General features: G+C 44.3%; 1 protein-coding gene across 1 annotated transcript; it reads left to right on the plus strand.

Moving 5' to 3' along the window:
• Window positions 1–7,701: 7,701 nt before the first annotated feature.
• On the plus strand, window positions 7,702–16,551 carry LOC140716665 (uncharacterized). Its single transcript, XM_073029484.1, is given in 8 exon segments — window positions 7,702–7,913; window positions 8,887–9,527; window positions 9,584–9,964; window positions 9,967–10,192; window positions 10,194–10,676; window positions 13,570–14,149; window positions 15,997–16,294; window positions 16,297–16,551. Coding segments are annotated over 8 exon segments (3,054 nt in total). The 3' UTR covers window positions 16,530–16,551.
• Window positions 16,552–21,174: the final 4,623 nt, after the last annotated feature.

Genomic DNA, 21,174 nt, shown 5'->3' on the forward strand with positions numbered 1-21,174 from the left:
TACCTATCCTGACCCAGCACAAGTGGTCCCCAAACTTCCTCCACATTACTTTTGTGCTTTCACCCTTGAACATCTGTTTCCAATTTACTCTCGCTAGTTCCTGCCTCATCCCTTCACAGTTAGCTCTTCCCCAGTTAAGCACTTTCCCATTTTGTCTGTTTTTATCCTTTTCCATAGCTATGCTGAAGCTAAGGGAGTTGTGGTCACTCTCACCAAAACGCTCCCCCACCAAGAGGTCTGTCACCTGACCAGGTTCATTACTCAGAACTAGATCCAGTATGGCCTCTCCTCTCATTGGCCGGTCCACATACTGTGTCAGGAATCCTTCTTGAACACACCTGACAAATTCAGCCCCATCTATCCCCCTTGCACTCAGGAAGTACAGTCAATATGAGGGAAGTTGAAATCACCCATAATTACAACCCTGTATTTCCTGCACCATTCTAAAATCTGCCTGCTTATCTGATCCTTGGTGTCCCAAGGGCTATTTGGGGGCCTATAGACTACTCCCGGCACAGTGATTGATCCCTTCCTATTTCTGACTTCCACCCACACCGACTCAGTGGACACTCCCTCTGCCCCTCTGCAGCGTCCTCCCTTTCTATAGCCGTGATACTATCCCTGACCAGCAATGCCACTCCCCTCACCTTTTCTACCTCCCTTCCTATTCCTTTTAAAACACCTGAACCCCGGGTCCTGCATCAGCCAATTCTGCCCTTCCTCCAACCAAGTTTCAGTAACGGCCACAACATCGTAGTCCCACATACTGATCCATGCTCTAAGTTCATCCCCTTTATTCCTAATACTCCTAGCATTGGAATAGACACATCTCAACCCCTCTAACTGGCTACATTTATGTTTTGTCCCCTGGCTGTCACTCCTCACCAACTCAGAACACATAGCATCATGCCCTTGTCCTTCTACCCTAATCTCTGCACTCATATTCTGATTCCCACCCTCTTGCCAAACTAGTTTAAACCCTCCCCAACAGCTCTAGCAAATCTGCCCCCCAGGATAGTAACATAGAAACATAGAAAATAGGTGCAGGAGTAGGCCATTTGGCCCTTCGAGCCTGCACCGCTATTCAGTATGATCATGGCTGATCATCCAACTCAGAACCCTGTACCTGCTTTCTCTCCATACCCCCGATACCTTTAGCCACAAGGGCCATATCTAACTTACTCTTAGATATAGCCAATGAACCGGCCTCAACTGTTTCCTGTGGCAGAGAATTCCACAGATTCACCACTCTCTGTGTGAAGTTTTTCCTCATCTCGGTCCTAAAAGGCTTCCGCTTATCCTTAAATTGTGACCCCTCGTTCTGGACTTCCACAACATCGGAAACAATCTTCCTGCATCTAGCCTGTCCAATCCCTTTAGAATTTTATACGTTTCAATAAGATCCCTCCTCAATCTTCTAAATTCCAGCAAATATAAGCCTAGTCGATCCAGTCTTTCTTCATATGAAAGTCCTGCCATTCCAGGATTCAATCTGGTGAACCTTCTTTGTACTCCCGCTATGGCAAGAATGTCTTTCCTCAGATTAGGGGACCAAAACTGCACACAATACTCCAGGTGCGGTCTCACCAAGGCCTTGTACAACTGCAATAGAACCTCCCTGCTCCTGTACTCAAATCCTTTTGCTATGAATGCCAACATACCATTTGCCTTTTTCACCGCCTGCTGTACCTGCATGCCCACCTTCAATGACTGGTGTACAATGACACCCAGGTCTCGTTGCACCTCCCCGTTTCCTAATCGGCCACCGTTCAGATAATAATCAGTCCCTTTCCAGTTCAAGTGCAGCCCATCCTTTTTGTACAGGTCAGACCTTTCCCAGAAGAGATCCCAATGATCCAGAAATCTGAACCCCTGCCCCCTTCACCAACTCTTCAGCCACGCATTCATCTGCCATAACATAGAAAACCTGCAGCACAGTACAGGCCCTTCGGCCCTTAAAGATGTGCCGAACACGTCCCTACCTTAGACATTACTAGGCTTACCCATAAACCTCTATTTTACTAAGCTCCATGTACCTGTCCAAAAGTCTCTTAAAGGACCCTATCGTATCCACCTCCACCACTGTTGCTGGCAGCCCATTCCACAAACTCAACACTCTCTGAGTAAAATACTTACCCCTGTACCTACTCCCCAGCACCTTAAACCTGTGTCCTCTTATGGCAACCATTTCAGCCCTGGGAAAAAGCCTCTGACTACCCACATGATCAATGCTTCTCATCATCTTATACACCTCTAGCAGGTCACCTCTCATCCTCCTTTGCTCCAAGGAAAAAAGGCTGGGTTCACTCAATCTATTCTCATAAGGCATGCTCCCCAATCCAGGCAACATCCTTGTAAATTTCCTCTGCACCCTTTCTATGGCTTCCACATCCTTCCTGTAGTGACGTAACCAGAACTGAGCACAATACTCCAAGTGGGGTCTGACCAGGGTCTGATATAGCTGCAACATTACCTCTCAGCTCCTAAATTCGATCCCATGATTGATGAAGGCCAATACTCCATACACCTTCTTAACCACAGAGTCAACCTGCGCAGCTGCTTTGTGCGTCCTATAGACTCGGACCCCAAGATCCCTCTGATCCTCGACACTGCCAAGAGTCTTACCATTAATACTATATTCTGCCATCATATTTGACCTACCAAAATGAACCACTTCACTGTTACCTGGGTTGAACTCCATCTGCCACTTCTTAGCCCAGTTTTGCATCCTATCAATGTCCCGCTGTAACATCTGACAGTCCTCCACACTATCCACAACACCTCCAACCTTTGTGTCATCAGCAAACTTACTAACCTATCCCTCCAATTCCTCATCCAGGTCATTTATAACAATCACGAAGAGTAAGGGTCCCAGAACGGATCCCTGAGGCACTCCACTGGTGACCAACCTCCATGCAGAATATGACCCGTCTACAACCACTCTTTGCCTTTTGTGGGCAAGCCAGTTCTGGATCCACAAAGCAATGTCCCCTTGGATCCCATGCCTCTTTACTTTCTCAATAAGCCTTGCATGGGGTACCTTATCAAATGCCTTGCTGAAATCCATATAAACTACATCTCCTGCTCTTCCTTCATCAATGTGTTTAGTCACATCCTCAAAAAATTCAATCAGGCTCATAAGGCACGACCTGCCCTTTACAAAGCCATGCTGACTTCTCCTAATCATATTATACCTCTCCAAATGTTCATAAATCCTGCCTCTCAGGATCTTCTCCATCAACTTACCAACCACTGAGGTAAGACTCACTGGTCTATAATTTCCTGGTCTATCTCTACTCCATTTCTTGAATAATGGAACATGATTCGCAACTCTCCGATCCACTGGAACCTCTCCTGTCCCTATTGTTGATGCTGATATCATTGCCAGAGGCTCAGCAATCTCCTTCTTCGCCTCCCACAGTAGCCTGGGGTACATCACATTCGGTCCCGGCGGCTTATCCAACTTGATGCTTTCCAAAAGCTCCAGCACATCCTTTTTCTTAATATCTACATGCTCAAGCTTATCAGTCTGCTGCAAGTCATCATTACAATCACCAAGATCCTTTTCCATAGTGAATACTGAAGTAAAGTATTCATTAAGTACCCCTGCTTTTTCCTCTGGTTCCATACACACTTTTCCACATAACCTCCTGTTCCTACCCTCTCTGTCTTGTGGCACAGACAGCAATCCCGAGATTACCACCCTTGAGGTCCTGATTTTTAACTTTTTTCCTACCTTCCTATATTCCTTCTTCAGGACCTCATCCCTACTCCTTTCTATGTCATTGGTCCCAACGTGGACCACAACATCTGGCTGCTCACCCTCTCTCCTGAGAATACTGAAAACTCAATCCGAGATATCGCGGACCCTGGCACCAGGGAGGCAACAGACCATCCGGGATTCTCGATCTCTCTCACAGAATCTCTTACTTGTCTCCCAAACTATCGAATCCCCTGTCACTACTGCTCTCCTCTTTTCCCTCCTTCCTTCCTGAGCTGAGGGTCCAGTCTTGGTGCCAGAGACGTGACCACTACAACTTATCCCTGGTAGGTCGTCCCCACTAACAGTATCCAAAACAGTGTACTTATTGTTGATGGGAACAGCCACAGGGGTGCTCTGCTCTTTCTGTCTATTTCACTTCCCTCTCCTGACAGTCACCCAGTTACCTGTTTCCTGACTTTTAGGGGTGACTGTCTCCCTGAAACTCCTGTCTATTACTGCCTCTGCCTCCCGAATGATCCGAAGTTCATCTAGCTCCAGCTCCAGTTCCCTAATTCGGTTTGACAGGAGCTGCAGCTGGATGCACCTTTTACAGGTGTAGTCATCAGGGACAGTTGTGCTGTCCCTGACTTCCCACATCCTACAATCAGAGCACTGGATGGCCCTATCTACTGCCTCCATTACCAACTCCTACGTTATTAAATTAATTAAAGAAACTTAACTGGCCTTACCTCACTGGGAGCAAGCTTGTCCTCCACCTCTTCTCGCCGAAGCCTCTGGAGCCAAATCCTGAAAGCTCCACTCCTTCACAGGCCCACTCACTCACTGGCCACTCTCCCATACCTCTATTCTATATTCTATACCTCAAGAAATGAATGCCAACATTGCATTCGCCTTCTTCACAAATTACTCACCTGGAGGTTAACCTTTAGGGTATCTTGCACAAGGACTCCCAAGTTCCTTTGCATTTCTGCATTTTGAATTCTCTCCCCATCTAAATAATAGTCTGCCTGTTTATTTTTTCCACAAAGAGCATGGCCATACACTTTCCAACATTGTATTTCATTTGCTTTCTTTGACTATTCCCCTAAACTATCTAAGTCTATCTGCAGGCTCTTTGCTTCCTCAACACTACCCGCTCCTCCACCTATCTTTGTACCATCAGCAAATTTAGCCAGAAATCCATTAATCCCATAGTCCAAATCATTGATTTGACAGCGGAAAAGCAGCGGTCCCAACACCAACCCCTGTGGAACTCCACTGGTAACTGGCAGCCAGCCAGAATAGGATCCCTTTATTCCCACTCTCTGTTTTCTGCCAACCAGCCAATGTTCCACCCATGCTAGTAACTTCCCTGTAATTCCACGGGCTCTTATCTTGCTAAGCATCCTTATGTGTTGCACCTTGTCAAAGGCCTTCTGAAAATCCAAGTACACCACATCTACTGCATCTCCTTTGTCTACCCTGCTTGTAATTCCCTCAAAGAATTGCAGTAGGTTTGTCAGGCAGGATTTTCCTTTCAGGAAGCCATGCTGGTTTTGGCCTATCTTGTCATGGGCCACCAGGTACTTCGTAATTTCATCCCTAACAATCGATTCCAACAACTTCCCAACTACTAATGTCAGGCAAGCAGGTCTATAGTTTCCATTCTGCTACCTCCCACCCTTCTTATTTAGCAGAGTAACATTTGCAATTTTCCAGTCATCCGGTACAATGCCAGAATCTATCGATTCTTGAAAGATCATTGTTCTGCAATCTCTCCAGCTACTTCCTTCAGAACCCGAGGGTGCATTCCATCAGGTCCAGGAGATTTTTCCATTCTCAGACCATTAAGCTTCTTGAGCACCTTCTCAATCGTAATTTTCACTGCAGATACTTCACTTCCCGGACACTCTTGAATGTCCAGTATACTGCAGATGTCTCCCACTTTAAAGACTGATGCTAATACGCATTCAGTTCCTCTGCCATCTCTCATTACAATGTCATCATTTTGTATTGGTCCTATATCTCTTTTACCCTTCATATACCTGTACTTAGAAAAGCTTTTAGTATCTTCTTTAATATTAGCCACTAGCTTCCTTTCATAATTTATCTTTTCCTTCCTAATAACCTTGTTAGTTTCTGTCTGCAAGTATTTAAAAGCTTCCCAATCCTTTATCTTCTCACTAGCTTTGGCTTCCTGGTATGCCCTCTCTTTTGCTTTTACTTTGGCTCTGACTTCACTTGTCAGCTACGGTAGTGTCCTTCTTCCATTCAAAAATTTCTTCTTATTTAGTATATATCTGTCTTGTGCTTCCCTCGTTTTTTTTACTGAAACTCCAGACATTGCTGCTCTGCTGTCCTTCCTGCTAGTGTCTCTTTCCAGTCAACCTTGGCCAGTTCCTCTCTCCTGTCATTGTAATTTGCTTTATTCCATTGGAATATCGACACATTGGAACTTAGCTTTGCCTCCTCAAATTTCAAAGTGAACTTTAACATATTGTGATCACTGTTCCCCAAGGGTTCGTTTAACCTGAAGCTCTCTCATCACCTTGGGATCATTGCACAACACCCAATCCAGCACAGCCGATCCCCTAGTGGGCTCAACAAGCTGTTTTAAAAAGCCGTCCCTGAGACATTCCACAAATTTTACTTTTGAGGTCAAGTGTATCTTATCATGTTATAATGACAATCACTTATTTATAGAGCATTTTCAATACAACATAGTTCAAAGTAGTTTACAATGGGATAAAGAGAAATTATGAAAATCAAAATGAATTAAACATAAAAATAATCATGAAAATAAAAGACAAACAGATTAAGCGAGATTAAAGAAATATGTTTTGAGCTGGTGGTTAAAAGTTTCAACTGAGTCAGTTTCCCTCACAGGTTTAGATATTGAAACCCACAGTTTAGGACTGTAGTTCAAATAAAGGTGACCTGCCAATTGTCTTCAGTGAGGGATTGTTCAAACTGCAGAGTCTGATGGAAGAAGCCATGAGAGCAAAAGCAGTATTATAAAACAAAAACGATTCACTGATGTACTGTTTCCAGAACAATATGGGATTTAAAACCAAGTATGAGAACTTTAAAATCAATTCAAAGAGAAACAGGAAGATTTGCAGAGTGCCAAGCACAGGAGTAACACGTTTCCCTCATTCTGGTTTAAGTTAAAAGTCTAGCTGCGGCATTCTCAATGAGTTGAAGTTTGTCGATAGGTTGGTTTGGAAGGCCAGAGAAAAGTGTGGGACCTATAGTAAGGTGGAGCATATTAATGGACACTGGATAACCCCCTAATTTTCTTACATGATGGTCATATTATTTTATTGCTTTGGTTTGTTATTTTGTTTATTCACAATTTGATTAACGTTCAGTTGCACTAGCAACAGTAATATTTTAGTAGGTTAATTGATGGTTACGAGGAGCAAAGCTTATACAGGCACTTGGGGGCAGCTGAGGGGTCCTGTGGGATGGCAGTGCGCATGTGATGGAGTATTTGAGAACGGTCCCGCAGCATGTATGGTAAGCTGATGCGCTGGTGTTCTGGTATTTCCAGAAAGGTAAATCAAGACATTATTTTAAACTTCTGCATGCCTGGAAGTCCCTTTTGTGTCCAAGTGTGCAACAAATATTGGAGGCACCACTGAGATTATTAACGTCGTGCTCAGTGTGGCAACAATGAGGACATGGATTGCCGTTGATTGATCGCGGGAGCACGCAGCTTCGGGGCGCGGCTATACCACACATAATGGATTTGGAGGAGTTGGCAGAGGCCTTGTCTCAGAGACTATGGCTTTTGCAACTGGATCAGCTCAAAGAGGTGTGTGTGGAAGCTAAGATCCCATGTGAAAATGTTACCACAAGACGAACATTAATTAGACTAATTACTGAATCTATGGACAATGTAATTAATGATGAAGGGGAGGAGGTTGTGAAGTACTATCTAAGGACAATGTTGGAATCAGTTGAGCAAATGAGAGGAAATACCGGAAACACTGGTAATGGGAAAAAAAGCAGACAACACAGCACAAACCAGCCAGAGAACAGCTGAAGAAATGAGCTTGGCAGAAAAATACTTACAGCTCCAGCTAAACAGTCAAGCTCTGCAGGATGAGGTTAGGAGGCTGAATGAAAAAGTGAACAGTGCATGTGTTGCCTGCAGCTGCAAACCGACTCCCGGAAGTGACAATAAGGAGGGAATTCAAGATCTGGGGTCAGATTGGGGAAAAGGGACAGAAGGACAAACTCTCATACACAAACCTAATGCATCAGATTGACAGAGGCCTGAGTAGGGGACACAGTGAGGCGGAGGTCATGGAAGCGGTGATCAAGTCGATTAGTCCAGGTTTGAGTATTCGTGATATGCTAGAGATAAAAAATGACCTTACCCTTCCTCGACTGAAGACAATATTAAAGGGACATTTCAACAAGGACAGCTCTATAGATTTATATCACAGACTGGTAAGCATAACAAAAGACAGTAGTGAGTCTCCCCAAAATTTCCTCTTTAGAGCAATTGAGTTAAAAGAGAGGCTGTTACTTGCTTCAAAAGAAGTAGGATCAGACGAGCTGTACAGTCCCAAGCTCATTCAGTAGAGATTCTTGAGGTCAGTTAGTACTGGGCTGTCAAGTGACCATATCAAGTTTCAGCTTAAGCCTTATCTCGACAATCAGAGAGCGACAGATGAAATTCTCATCGACAGGATGAATGAAGCAGCCAGTGTTGAATCAGAAAGACAGTCCAAGCAAAGAAAGAACACAAGCAGCAGAGTCCCAAAAGTAAATGAATTACAGACAGAAATGCAGAGCAGTCAGCAGAGTCGGTGCAGCCGAAGCCAGAGTGGGGGTTCTAGAGCAGTCAGATGAAGTTGTGAAGCCTAAGAGCCGTAAAGCACCTGTTGTAACTAGTTCAAGAGACACAGAGCTTTATAAAACAGTCAGGCTGCTGAGAGAAGAAATGGCTGAAATAAGGAAAAGCATAGCTAACTCTCAAGGACCCACCGGCCAAGTAAGAATGTGTGTTAGGAGAGGATGTAAAGCATGTCAGGTGCAGGGAACAGGTGACCAGTGTGAACACTGCTTCAGGTGCGGGCAGACAGGGCACCTCTCAAGAGGCTGTAGAGGACAAAGAAGGCTGGCAGGGAAATCTGATGGCAATGTGACAATTCGGCCTGTCACAATCCCAGAATCATCAGCTCCAAGCCCAGCTGGACCAGATGCGAGAGAATCAGGCAGCTGGAGGTGGAGTTAGAGAAAATTGGGAAGGCTGAACAACAGATGGTGGATGCTACCTACGCCAGTCATCTTTCTTTATGTCACCAAGCCAAGCTGACAGCTCTCATTGGGAAGAAGTGCATGGTGGATTGTTTCTTTGTGGGAGTAGCAACACAAGCAGTATGGGATACCGGTTCACAGGTCACTATTATAAATGAAAAGCGGAGAGAGTCCTGTTTTCCACACATAGGGGTACGGGACACGGATGAGCTCCTGGGTGAGAACGAGAAACTTGTGGCCAAAGCAGCAAACCAGACACCCATACCCTTTGCAGGATGGGTTGAGCTGAAGTTCAAGTTGGGATCAAACAGGGGCCCCCCACCAGAGCTGCTTGTGCCGGTGCTTGTCTCTAATGAGCCAGGAGTAGCACAGCCACCGATCATCGGCTACAATGTAATTGAGCGGCTGGTGATGAATGGAATGGAGCAGCATCCAGAAGTTACACCTGCTGCGGTAAGAGACGCTTTTTCCATTGACCACAAAAAAGCAAATGAGTTGATCCACATAGTGCAGAGCGGTGGCCATCTCCGGCTGGAGGTAAGCCATTACCTGAGTTGGGAAATTCCAGCAATCATGAATCATCCTGTGGTTGGACCATAATTAATCAAGAAGCAACTGAAGAAGCAGAAGCAGGAAACATAAATGATGATGAATTGAACTTGGGTTCGCCCTCCAGCAGCCAGCATACCTTTGCCCCTCCCGAAACTGTATCTGCAATTGAAGGAAGCATTGTTGAATCAAATAGTGATGATACCAGTGGCAAATCCAGCCCTAATCTGAGGATACGACATATTCAAAAACGAACTCTATCGACCGAATCAGAAGAAAAACCAAGGGACGATGTGACAGATGGTGAACAGCAGCAGCGGCAGCAACACTGGTTCAATACCACTCTGAATAAATGCATTTTACTGGCACTGGTAGTTGCTTTCAGCATGGGATTTGGGCACTTTTATGGAACAACTCAAATACAAGAACAGCAGAAGATGGTAAAAAAATTCATGAAGATGAATTGAATGATGTAAAGGATGATCTCCTTCAGTGTCAAGAGGATCAAGAGGCAAATGTAGACAATAAGGCTGGAACTGAGCAGTTTTTGGAAGATGAAAAAGAAGATCCTGACATGCTGCTTGCACTGACAGAACAGATAGATAATATGAGAAAAGAGAATCAACAACTGAGAGAAAAACAAGCAGAGCTTCAGTCACAAGGACAAAACTCGTTTAAAGCAAACTGTGGATGAGAAACTTTCTGTTGAGTCACAGCAGCAAATGCTTGCCAAGGAAAACCAGCATATGAAGGAGTCTCTGGAACATGAAGAGAAAGCATTGTCTTTGCTGCAGAATGAGCTTCGGAAGCTGAGGGAACACATCCGGACATTAGAAGGAAAAGGAACAGATGCTGAAATAATCATCACAGAAAACCAGAAACTAAAGGATCATCTTGAGGAGGAAAAGCAACAGGTATACAGTTTTCTTCAACAGAAGGGGACCCTCATGACTGAGGCTCGGCTGTTGAGGAAGGAATTGGATAAAGAAAGAGAAATAATGGACGTGTTGCGTAAGGAACTGGATTCTTTGAGCCACTTTCAAACCTCAGCTAATACTGACCAAGATGGTAAAAATACAGAAGGTTTACCAACGAGACTTGCAGAGCTCCAGAAGAAGCTGAATTTTCAGCAGCAGTCAGCTCCCAAAAGAAAGTATCCTTTCAGACAAAGAAACCCACCTAAGATACTCACATATAGCACATTAGGCCAACCATCAGTCAAACACAGGCCACTGATATATAGAAGGAGACTAGAACAGATGTGAGGCTTACAGTAGCACGTGTGGGTCTGTGTAATGGGTTATGGGGTAGACATAGGGTTAAAACCTTCAGTCCGAGATACATAGCCCGCACAAGTAGCGGAGTAGCACTTGAGATATCATCTGGCCAGTGAGGCCAGTTGCTGACACGTGACATAAAGAGGGAGATGCATGTCATATCAAAGACTGTTGCTGTACAGAGCGTATCTCGAAAGACTGACTCCTTTATAACCAACCACTATAACTCACCAGTTGAAGACATGAGTACCCTGGGAAATCTATAATGTCGGGACGACATTCATTTTGAAGGGGAGAGTGTGGGACCTATAGTAATGTGGAGCATATTAATGGACACTGGATACCCCCCTAATTTTCTTATATGATGGTCATATAATTTTATTGCTTTGGTTTGTCATTTTGTTTATTCACAATTTGATTAATGTTCAGTTGCACTAGCAACGGTAATATTTTAGTAGGTTAATTGATGGTTACGAGGAGCAAAGCTTATACGGGTATTTGGGGGCAGCTGAGGGGTCCTGGGGGCGACAGTGCACATGTGATGGAGTATTCAAGAACATTCAAGAACACAGCATGTTTGGTAAGCCGATGCGCTTGTGTTCTGGTATTTCCAGAAAGGTAAATAAAGACATTATTTTAAACTTCTGCACGCCTGGAAGTCCCTTTTGTGTCCAAGTGTGCAACAAAAGTGCATTCTTGTAATCTGATCTGTTCAATGTAAAGGTGTGAATGAGTCAAAGTCAAGTTTATTGTCTTTGCCAAGTAGACAGTGAGAAGCAATGGCCACAACCAGATAGATGGTGAGGTCTAGTGCATCTTGCTGTGTTATAACAGTAGGGTAGAGACTGTCATTGAGCCTGATATGATGTGATTTTAGGGTTTTGGATTCTGACCCTTGGGGGGGAGGGAGAAGAGAGAATGATGTGCTTCGTCCTGTGCAGAGTAGGGTGGAGGGGAGCAAAGGGCAGGGTCAGACAGGGACAGGGGTTTGGGACTCAGGTGAGCTCACAAAGGGACATCTACATCACTGACAGAGCTATAGGCAATGAGGTAATGTGTGGTACAGACATTGGCTGAGTGGGTGAGTACTCTCTCTCTCTTCAGCAATCGAACCTGCAAATCGCACGTTGTTCAGCATTCAAACTCGACTTGCATCAGTCTGACCCTGCCTTCGAGGTAATTGAGGTAAGGTGAGGGAGATGGCGAGAAGAGGGGGTGGTGAATTACTGGGGGTGGGGGGGGTTGAAGTGTCGGAGTGTTGTGAGGGCCACTGACAAGCGTTGTACAACGGGGGCACGGATGTTGCAGTGAAGGCGGCCACACAAGATGATAAGGAGGTGAAGTAGGTGTTTATCATGCTGGTCTTCATCAGTCAGGGCACTGAGTTTAGAAGCAGCGACGTGAAATTGCGTTTTTTTTCAGTTATTGGCGAGTCTGCACTTGGAGTTTACAGCTTTGGTCACCCTGTTTTTGGAGAAACATTGTCAAGCTGGAGAGAGTGCAGAAGAGTTTTACAAGGATGCTGTCTGAGTTATATTGGGTGAAGCTGGTCATGCTGGACCTTTATTCCCTGGAGCGCTGGAGAATGAGGGGTGACTTCATGAAAATTTATAAAATATGAGGAGGATGGATACGGTGGACAGTCACATTTATGAACATGCATTTGCAAAGTATATTCAATAAAATTGTATCTATTATCATCCTATCAATGGAAAAGATAGGGAATTAGAAGTCAATAACTCAGTAAATATGGTTTCTTTCTTACCTTCTGTGTTTCAGTAGTAAACTAAACTTGGTGTTTTCTTACCCTCCGAATTTACTGGCTTCACAAACGTAATTCCACGCAACGTCATTATATGATTCAGCACAATTCAGAGTGACTGTGATCTCTCCAGGTTAGTCAGCCCCTTGCTCCGAGACCCCACCCACTTAAGTTTCTTCCGAAATGATTTGGCCAGTGAAAGAGGAAGCTCTGGTTCAGTGCGACTTGCCTCCTATCAGAGACTCATCTTTGGTCACAGATCAAAGCATCATTATTTTTTTTCAGCAGAATCACTTTTACTCCAGCAGTTCTGCTAAACACTGGGTTTAATGACTGCAACTATGTGCCTAACCAGCACCAAACCCATCTGTCCAATCCCATCCTGTCTGAAAGAGCTGAGTTTAATTTGAATCTGCCTGCTGAATCTCTGTTGTCTCTGAAGTTTGGCTCAATAACCTAGCCCATCCATGTATTGTTAAATTGATCTGGATGCTAATATAGTGTAAAGTGGCTTTTAAATGTTCTGATCAACCAAAATATATAAAATCAGTAGAAATTTTAGCTACTGACCCTCCATAGGTGGGGAAATATTTCAGTGATTTGACATCAATCATTTTCATTTTATTTTCATTTTGTTTCTGTGACCATGTTTTTGACATTAGTACCCTCTCAGCCTGTATCAATCCTGTCAGTCACTGGGGAAAGACTGAGGCAAGTGGCCCCACAATGCAAAACACCAGAAAGATTAAAAATGCCTCAAACTTTTCATCTTTGATTTACTCCATAATCCAAAAATATAAGGCCTCTTTTGTCATTCCACCTTCCTGTCTTTACCCCAGGTGACAATATATTTCACTCTCTGTTATCTCCATTTCAAGTGAAGTAACTATTTTTTTTTGTTGTTTGAAACACAGAAAACATCTTCGTGCATGTTAGGACCTCACAACAGCAAAAAAGTAACACGTCTGTTTTTGGCAACCATCGGAAAGGAATGATTCAACCCAAAGATCCAAGATTTCTGTAATTCGACAAACCCCTCGCATTCTTTTTCCTAGGTCAACAAGCACACCATCCAGCAAACTCCCTCTGCCCATGAATGGGCATCCTAGCCATGCCCAGGGTTTGGTCTCCAACCTGATGTATTCACCCGGATGCCACCTCCTGTGTCGACACACGTATCCAAACAGCACTCTATCTCCTCACTATACCAGACATGCATTGCCTAAATATTCCCCTGGATCCAATGGTCTTCTTCCGCTCGGCAGCCCAGCCACTTTGAACAACACGAACAACCTCAGGCTGTTTGGTAAGATGCCTCCGGTTTGCGATGGCTTCATAGTGGGAAGCTGCCTCTCCGATACCACGATGAGTCAGATGTTGTTGCCCGTCATGTTGCCTCCAGAAGAAAGGCACGTTTCAGAGCAGCCAAAAGGCATTCCTATCCCTGCTCCCACCAGAGCCTACTTGCCCATGGCTCCGGGGGTGGGCCTGAAGGAGACGCCCCTCACCCAGCCGTCAACTTCAGGTGCCTCAATTAGCTCAACAAATGTGTGTTCGAAGCCCTTCGGTCATCCATCTAACCTAAAAGTACGTATTTTGTTTACAATCTTTCTACTTGTAGTACATGCACAGGCTTGCACTCCCAGCTTGGCGACTCTTTGCATTGGAACCCCATGTGCTTCCTCATTGCTGACATGGGTGAGACATGCAGGAGCACATAACCACTTGTGTGAAGGGCATTGTTCCCACCTTCCCTCTTCCAAGAAAGGGATTATTTGTGGCAGATGCACTTAAATACCCTCAGAAACTCTGGGGATTTCCGACCGATATTTAAAACAGGTAGACTGCTTCTTTGGTGAAGTCGACTGTCCAAAGTTCCTTTGAGGTTTGACAGGATAGAGAGGGATTGATGATTTGGAACAAGTGGTCACTTTCAAAATAAGGGGCTGTTAGTCTGGTAAAATGAATTTGTTTATGTTCTCCCATAAATTGTTGTGACCAGGTTGCTGGCAGCTCATAATACAAGAGAAAATACTGTTATACTGTTATGTTTTGTAAATTCAAAACATTGAAGTGAATTGAAAGGAAGAGAAGGGAGCTGGGAGATAATCCTCTGTTACTAAGTGTATTCACAGTCTGGGAGTTTGACTGTCCGGACTTATACTCTTTATACTGTGTGGTGGTTGGTCTGGAGTTGTTGTTGTTTTTTTCTTGTGTTGTGGGGCTTGGGGAGGACACTAAGCTCACTTGTCTTTAATTTAGGTGCTTTTTTGTTAAATTCTCTTCGTTTGTAGCATATTGTTATTGTATGCTTAATCTTACACTGTATTAATGCTCCCCACTGGGATTTGGGGTTTTTAATTTTGTAATATGTTTTGAAAAACTAATTAAAAAAAAATAAAAAATTAAAAAAAAAGAGAGCCAGCCATGGTTCCTGACCTTAATTGCACACACACTATTGATGCACCCCGCAATTGAATACCATCACTCCTCTCACGGGTGGGGTGACTTTGACAGACTTCTGTGGCGATGCAGTGGAAAATGCATTGACTGGCTGTATCTCATTCTGGTATGGAAACACCAATGTCCTTGAACAGAAAATCCCACAAAAAGAAGTGGATGCAGCCCAGTCCATTACGGGTGAAGGCCTTCCAACTATTGAGCACATCTACATGGAACACTGTTGTAGGAAAGCAGCACCCATCTTCAGGGACACTCCAACTGATGGGAGAGTGGAAATTTGTCCTTCTGCTTCTGATTGGCTGCCTTGGAGTGATCCAGGCAAAATTAGTAGCAGTCTAGCTGGCCAAACTCATTGAGTCCAGTCTGGCACCAGTGCAGACAGTACCTTAGAACTTTTCCAATGAACTGATCCTGAGAGTTTACAAACAGGCTCGGAGGGGCCAAGGCCAGTGCCATGGGTTTCATCAATTGGAACCTGGGTGCACAAGTAGAGAGCTCACCTGGCCTTCACACCTAGAATATTTCACACATTACTGACAAATCTGCATCAAACCCGGAGTTCACTGGTGTACTATGAGATTGTTCACATAATGTGCTTTTTGTATGCAGAACTGTCTTGGTTGCCACTTCTCACTATGGAGACGCTCAAAGGGCTGGTTTAGTTGAATGAGGCTTTAGATCATAGATGGCATCTGAAGAGCCCGTGGCTCATTCAGGAAAGCAGAATGGATGGGGGTGGTAGTGGTTGTGAGGAAAGGAAAGAATGTTAATGAAATTCAGGTATTTGTATATGAATATATGAAATACATATAACATTTAGAGAAAAAGTAGAATAGGATTATGTAACATGGACATTGGCCTCCATTTTAACCCACATACCCCGTGGGTCAGGAATGAAACTCATTTTAATGTGGCACAGTTTTGCTTTTCTTCTAGTGCTTGACTAATCTTTCCTTCTTTTGCTCGGGCAGGCGTGTGACAAGCGTTTCACTCATGCCGGTAACCTGAAGACCCACCTTAGCCTGCACACCGGAGAGCGGCCATATCACTGCAAGCAATGCTCAGCCAAGTTCACCCAACTCACTCACCTCAAGTTGCATGGGCGCGTACACAAGACAGAGCAGCCACACAAGTGTCACCTCTGCTCCAGGAGCTACAACCACCTACGCAGCCTGAAGAGGCACCAGAAAAGCCACTGCTGCATGCCGCCAGACACCAAACGGTCCAAGGAGGATCACTCCAAGGTCAACGATGAAATCGACATGAGTGAACGGCAGAAAGATTGGACAAGACTGCCCCAGTAACAGACAAGGAGGTGGTAACCGAGCAACTTCCAATACCTGACCTTGACAAAGACCGCAAAGAAAATCAACTCAGAGCAGAATACCACAAGAACAATGGAGGCAACCATCCACCCTCTGACCTCCATGACAGGGCCAAGACTTCCAACCATGGTCCAGCAACCCTGGGACCCATCAGGGTCAAGCAAGAAGCTAGTCTATAATTGTAGAATGATCATTATCATGTGTGGGACTCATCACCATCAATCGTGCATGAGAAGAGGAATGTATTTGGATAAACTCACAGGATAATTCATCATGTTCAACAAAAGTGACTGCAGGGGGAAAGAAATAGACTCAGACTATTTCCAAACTCTTTTGTCTCGTTTTCCCAGAGGGAGTAGTCTCTCTCAATGCCATCTGACAAATTGCGAATGTGTCCCTTCATTATTTAATGAGTTTTTCATTCAGTCAGACCAAAAAGGAAGTCCCCCAACATATGGCCATTCTTGGGTAATGATAATGTACAGACCCAGTTGTGCTTTTTCTCAGGGTGTGTTACATATATTTATGCAATAGATAATGGTATGTATATTTTATCAGTTAAGAGATAATCGGATATCAGTTTGTTCTTCTGAGATCCATCTATTAGTTATTAAGAAACAGAATATTCTCTTTTTAAATAAAATTCACAATGACAAAATCTTGATTGATATCTCCAGTATCTGATGAGAAAATAATTTAATTATTTAAAATTTCTTCTTGTCAATGAACATGATAAAGACTGATAGTTGTTAATGCTTGGCATCCTTGTCAGTGATGTTGTACTTTTCAGATTATGCATGTTGTTTGTGGAAAATTATGTAATGTAGTGTTAGTGAGCTGTTGAGATCAAATGTTATATCAATTGAATCCAACCAGAAACTTGTACTCATAAATTCCCAGCAGCTGAACTCCTGAAGTCTGGATCGGAAGGAGACCTTTGTCAATTCGGAATAAGGAGGATAACGATGAATTTCTGGGTCAGGGGTCTCGGGGTTTATGATACAGTACTGTGCTAATATCTTAGGCACATACATATAGCAGGGGGATAAAAGATGATATGGAGAGATTTTCCCAACCATGATTCCACTCTCCCTGCCGCCTTCCCACTCTCGGTCCACAATAGAGACCCGTTTCAGAATCAGGTTTATCATCACTCACACACGTCATGAGATTTGCTCAATTTCAGCAGTATCAGTACAGTGCAATACATAAAATTACTACAGTACTGAGCAAAGTCAGGCTCCCTAGCTATATCTTTGTGCCCAAAACTTTTGCACAGTACAATATCTGTTCAGAATGTGGAATGGAGGACAGGTCTTTGTTCAGGAAGAGTTAAGACAGCACTCCTTCACTCTATAGTCCTGGAGAAGAGGCCCTTTCACTTTGTATTTACCTGAGACACCCTCCATCACTTTTCTTCCCTTTTGACTGGGTGTAATTCAGGGATAAAGAGTGAAATAAAGATGAACCTTCCTCAACTTTGAAGCTTTTTGCCCCATTGATGGTTGACTATATTGGAGTATAAAATATTATGGAGTATAAAACTTAATGCTACAAACTATGTGGAATGCTGGAGACAATGGTGTGTTGGTATGTGCTAGGGAGAGGTCGCCAGCTTTGAAGTTGGCTATGTGCTAAACTTGCATTATTTGCTGTGTAACCAAAACTGTGTGAAATGCTAAAAGACAATGATGTGTTAATATATGCTAATCAGAGGTAGCCAGCTCTGAAGTTTGCTATGGGCTCTGCATGTATCCAATTGAATGTAGACGACAATATGTGTTAATAAAAGGTAGCTAAGAGATATTTTGCTTTGAACTTGTCGGCTGTGTAACTAAAGCTATGTAGGAGACAATATGTGTTAATAAAAAGTAGCTCAGAGATATTTTGCTTTGAACTTGTCTGCTGTGTAATTAAAGCTATGTAGTCAAGACTAGAACATGAATAAGTCAATAGGTAAAAACAATAGTAACAGATGTACTGTGATATGCACTGCTTGGATATGTTAATGCAGCTAAACCAGGTTTGCTTTAAAAAGCGGCTGGGTCCGAGAATCGGAAGGCAGTCAGCGACCAGCTCAATGACTGTCTCAGCTTTGATTTGCAAATTAAAGTTTAACCCTTCTTGAAGAATCTTCTGCGTCTCCTGGTCATTTGAAAAGCACGAAAAACCACGACAACTACACTGCCCCTCCGCAACATTCATAATCAAACTCCTTCAGCTGGCTGGAATTGAAGTGAACTTTCCTCTCAGCATCCAACTTCCAGTCAGAGCTGCTAAACTAATCTGACCTTGTGTCATGGATGTTTAACACTGTTAAAATAGTTTGATTCAGGACCGGACTGCACACTACGGAGGGTGCACTAGAGAGGCAATGGCCATTTTGCTGCTGGCATTTACGGCAAAACTGAATGTCCTCCATCTCTTGTGGCATTCTGGGCTTCCTTCATCATGTCAGTAGCTTTCTCTTGGTTTTCCCAGCTGTTGTTCTCTTGGAGGTCTTTGCACTGGAACAAGTAATCTATTGTGAGGGCCAACAGTCTCGTTTGTGTTCAAACAGAAAGTGTGTATTGGAGTGAGTTATCACTTACTGAATTGAATCAAAATGAATTCATTTTATTTCTTACATCCTTGACGTACATGAGGAGTAAACATCCTGACGTTATGTCTCCATCTGAATGTGCAATGTGATTATCGTGATGAGAACTAGCAACAAGCTGCTCAGGGGAAAATTCTTTCTGGAAATAATAAAAAAAAAGATTTTAAAAATTTGTATGAGTAAATGGGGAAAAACAGTGACATGTGGAAGAGGTGGACTATTCTTAGGAATCTCCCCTTGTGCATGGGCCCTGCACATTGATTCACTGATGATTTGGCTCTGCCATCTTGGCTGGCAAAATGGTGGTAGGCTGCTCCTCTTGTTCTGCTTCATCAAACTGACAAGACAAAGCATCTGGTTTCTGGTTCTTTGACCCTGGTCAACAGGTCAGGATGAAGCTAAAGTGATTGAAGAACAAAGACCACCTGGCCTGTCTGGAATTCAGCCTCTTAGCCTTGAACCAGGTTCTTTTTGTCTGTCCAAACTATAAAAGGGGACTTGGCCCCCTTTGGCCAGTGATGATTGTCATGGATGAGAACTGGATCCAAGATGTCTCTTTCAGGCATCAGCACCTCTCCTCGGGTCCGAATCATTCCTAGTCCATGAGGAATTGCCAAACACCACGAACAGTCCCAAAGTCTGCACACCATAAAGACCTGTTCACCCTCGATAAACCTGGGTAGCGACAGGGCTGATGGTGGTGGGCCTTCACCGGCTTCAAGTTCCTACACCAGGTGAACTTCCCCTTCAGCATGAAACCAGAATCATTAGGATTGGGAATAGTGGCCCCTACCACCACCGTCCTCCCATCACTGGATAGTCTTAGCAGTTCCCCCGACGGTTGCAGTCTGCGACGTTCGGCCCGCAGGAGATCTGCTTCCTCACAGTCACGCAGAGGCCTTGACTCCGATGGAGGGATCTCTCATTGGCGGAGAGTCTCGTACAGCTGACCTGCATGGGCTGGACAGGATCCTGAGCAGGAGACTGGCTGGTCATGGTCCGAGGTTGGGGAGTGGAACTGTGATGTGTAGGGACCGTCTCCCTTCGACCTCCTGAAGTGGTCACACACTCACTCTGCCAGATGATTATTGAGATGGATGGACTGGTCAGTCAGAATCTTTAAGATCTCCGCTGGCTCTCCCAAGGTGAGGGCATCCTTCAGTTCATCTTGGAGTCTGTGGCAGTATAGAGTGGCCAAGGCCTTCCCATTCCAACCAATCCAACCTTTCCTTAAATGCTGAAATTGAGCTCGCATGCACCACTTGTGCTGGAACTCATTCTACACTCACACAACTCTGAGTGAAAAAGTTTCCCCTCATGTTCCCCTGAAGCTTTTCACTTTGTTCTCTGAACCCCTGACCTCTAGTTGTAGTCCAACCCAGCCTCAGTGGAAAAAGCCTGCTTGCATTCACTTATCTGTACCACTCATAATTTTGTATACCTCTATCAAACCTTCTCTCAGTCTTCCATTGGAGCTCCCACACTAGGGAGATCTCCTCAAACACTGAGGGAGCAGAGCCATTGGCATGCCTTCTTCATACCGTTCATGCAGGTCAAATCATTACACAGGGTTTCGAGTTAGAATGGGGTAAAACAGTAACAATACAGAATAAAGTGTGAAAGCTAATGAAAAAGTGCAGTGCAAATAAACGAAAAAGTACAAAATCATAATGAGTAATTTAACCTGTTGCATCACCTCCTGGCATGGGATTGCCACTGCACAGGATCAGGAAAAGCTGCAGAGGGTTGCAAACTCAGCCGGCTCCATCATGGGCACGAGCTTCCCCACCACCCAGGACATCTTCAAAAGGTCATGCCTCAAAAGGCAGCATCCATCATTAAGGAACCCCACCATCCAGGACATACCCCCTTCCCATTACTACCATCTGGGAGGATGTACAGGAGCTCGAAAACGCACACTCAACATTTTAGGAACAGCTTCCTCCCCTCTGGGAATTTATAGCATATTTTGTGTATTGCACTGTACTGTTGCTGCAAGACAAGAAATCTCACAACATACATGTGAGATTCAACCTGATTCTGAGGCGGATTGTGAGGCCAGGAGTCCACTTTATTGTACAGGAGTCTGATGACAGTGGGATAGGAGCTGTCTTTGAGCCTGGAGGGACGTGCTTTCAGACTTTCGTATCTTCTGCCTGATGGGAGAGGGGAGAAGAGAAAATGTCCTGGGGTCTTTGATTGTTCTGGCTGCTTTACTGAGGCAA

This window comes from Hemitrygon akajei, chromosome 26, assembly GCF_048418815.1.
Source record: "Hemitrygon akajei chromosome 26, sHemAka1.3, whole genome shotgun sequence".
Classification (NCBI taxonomy): domain Eukaryota; kingdom Metazoa; phylum Chordata; class Chondrichthyes; order Myliobatiformes; family Dasyatidae; genus Hemitrygon; species Hemitrygon akajei.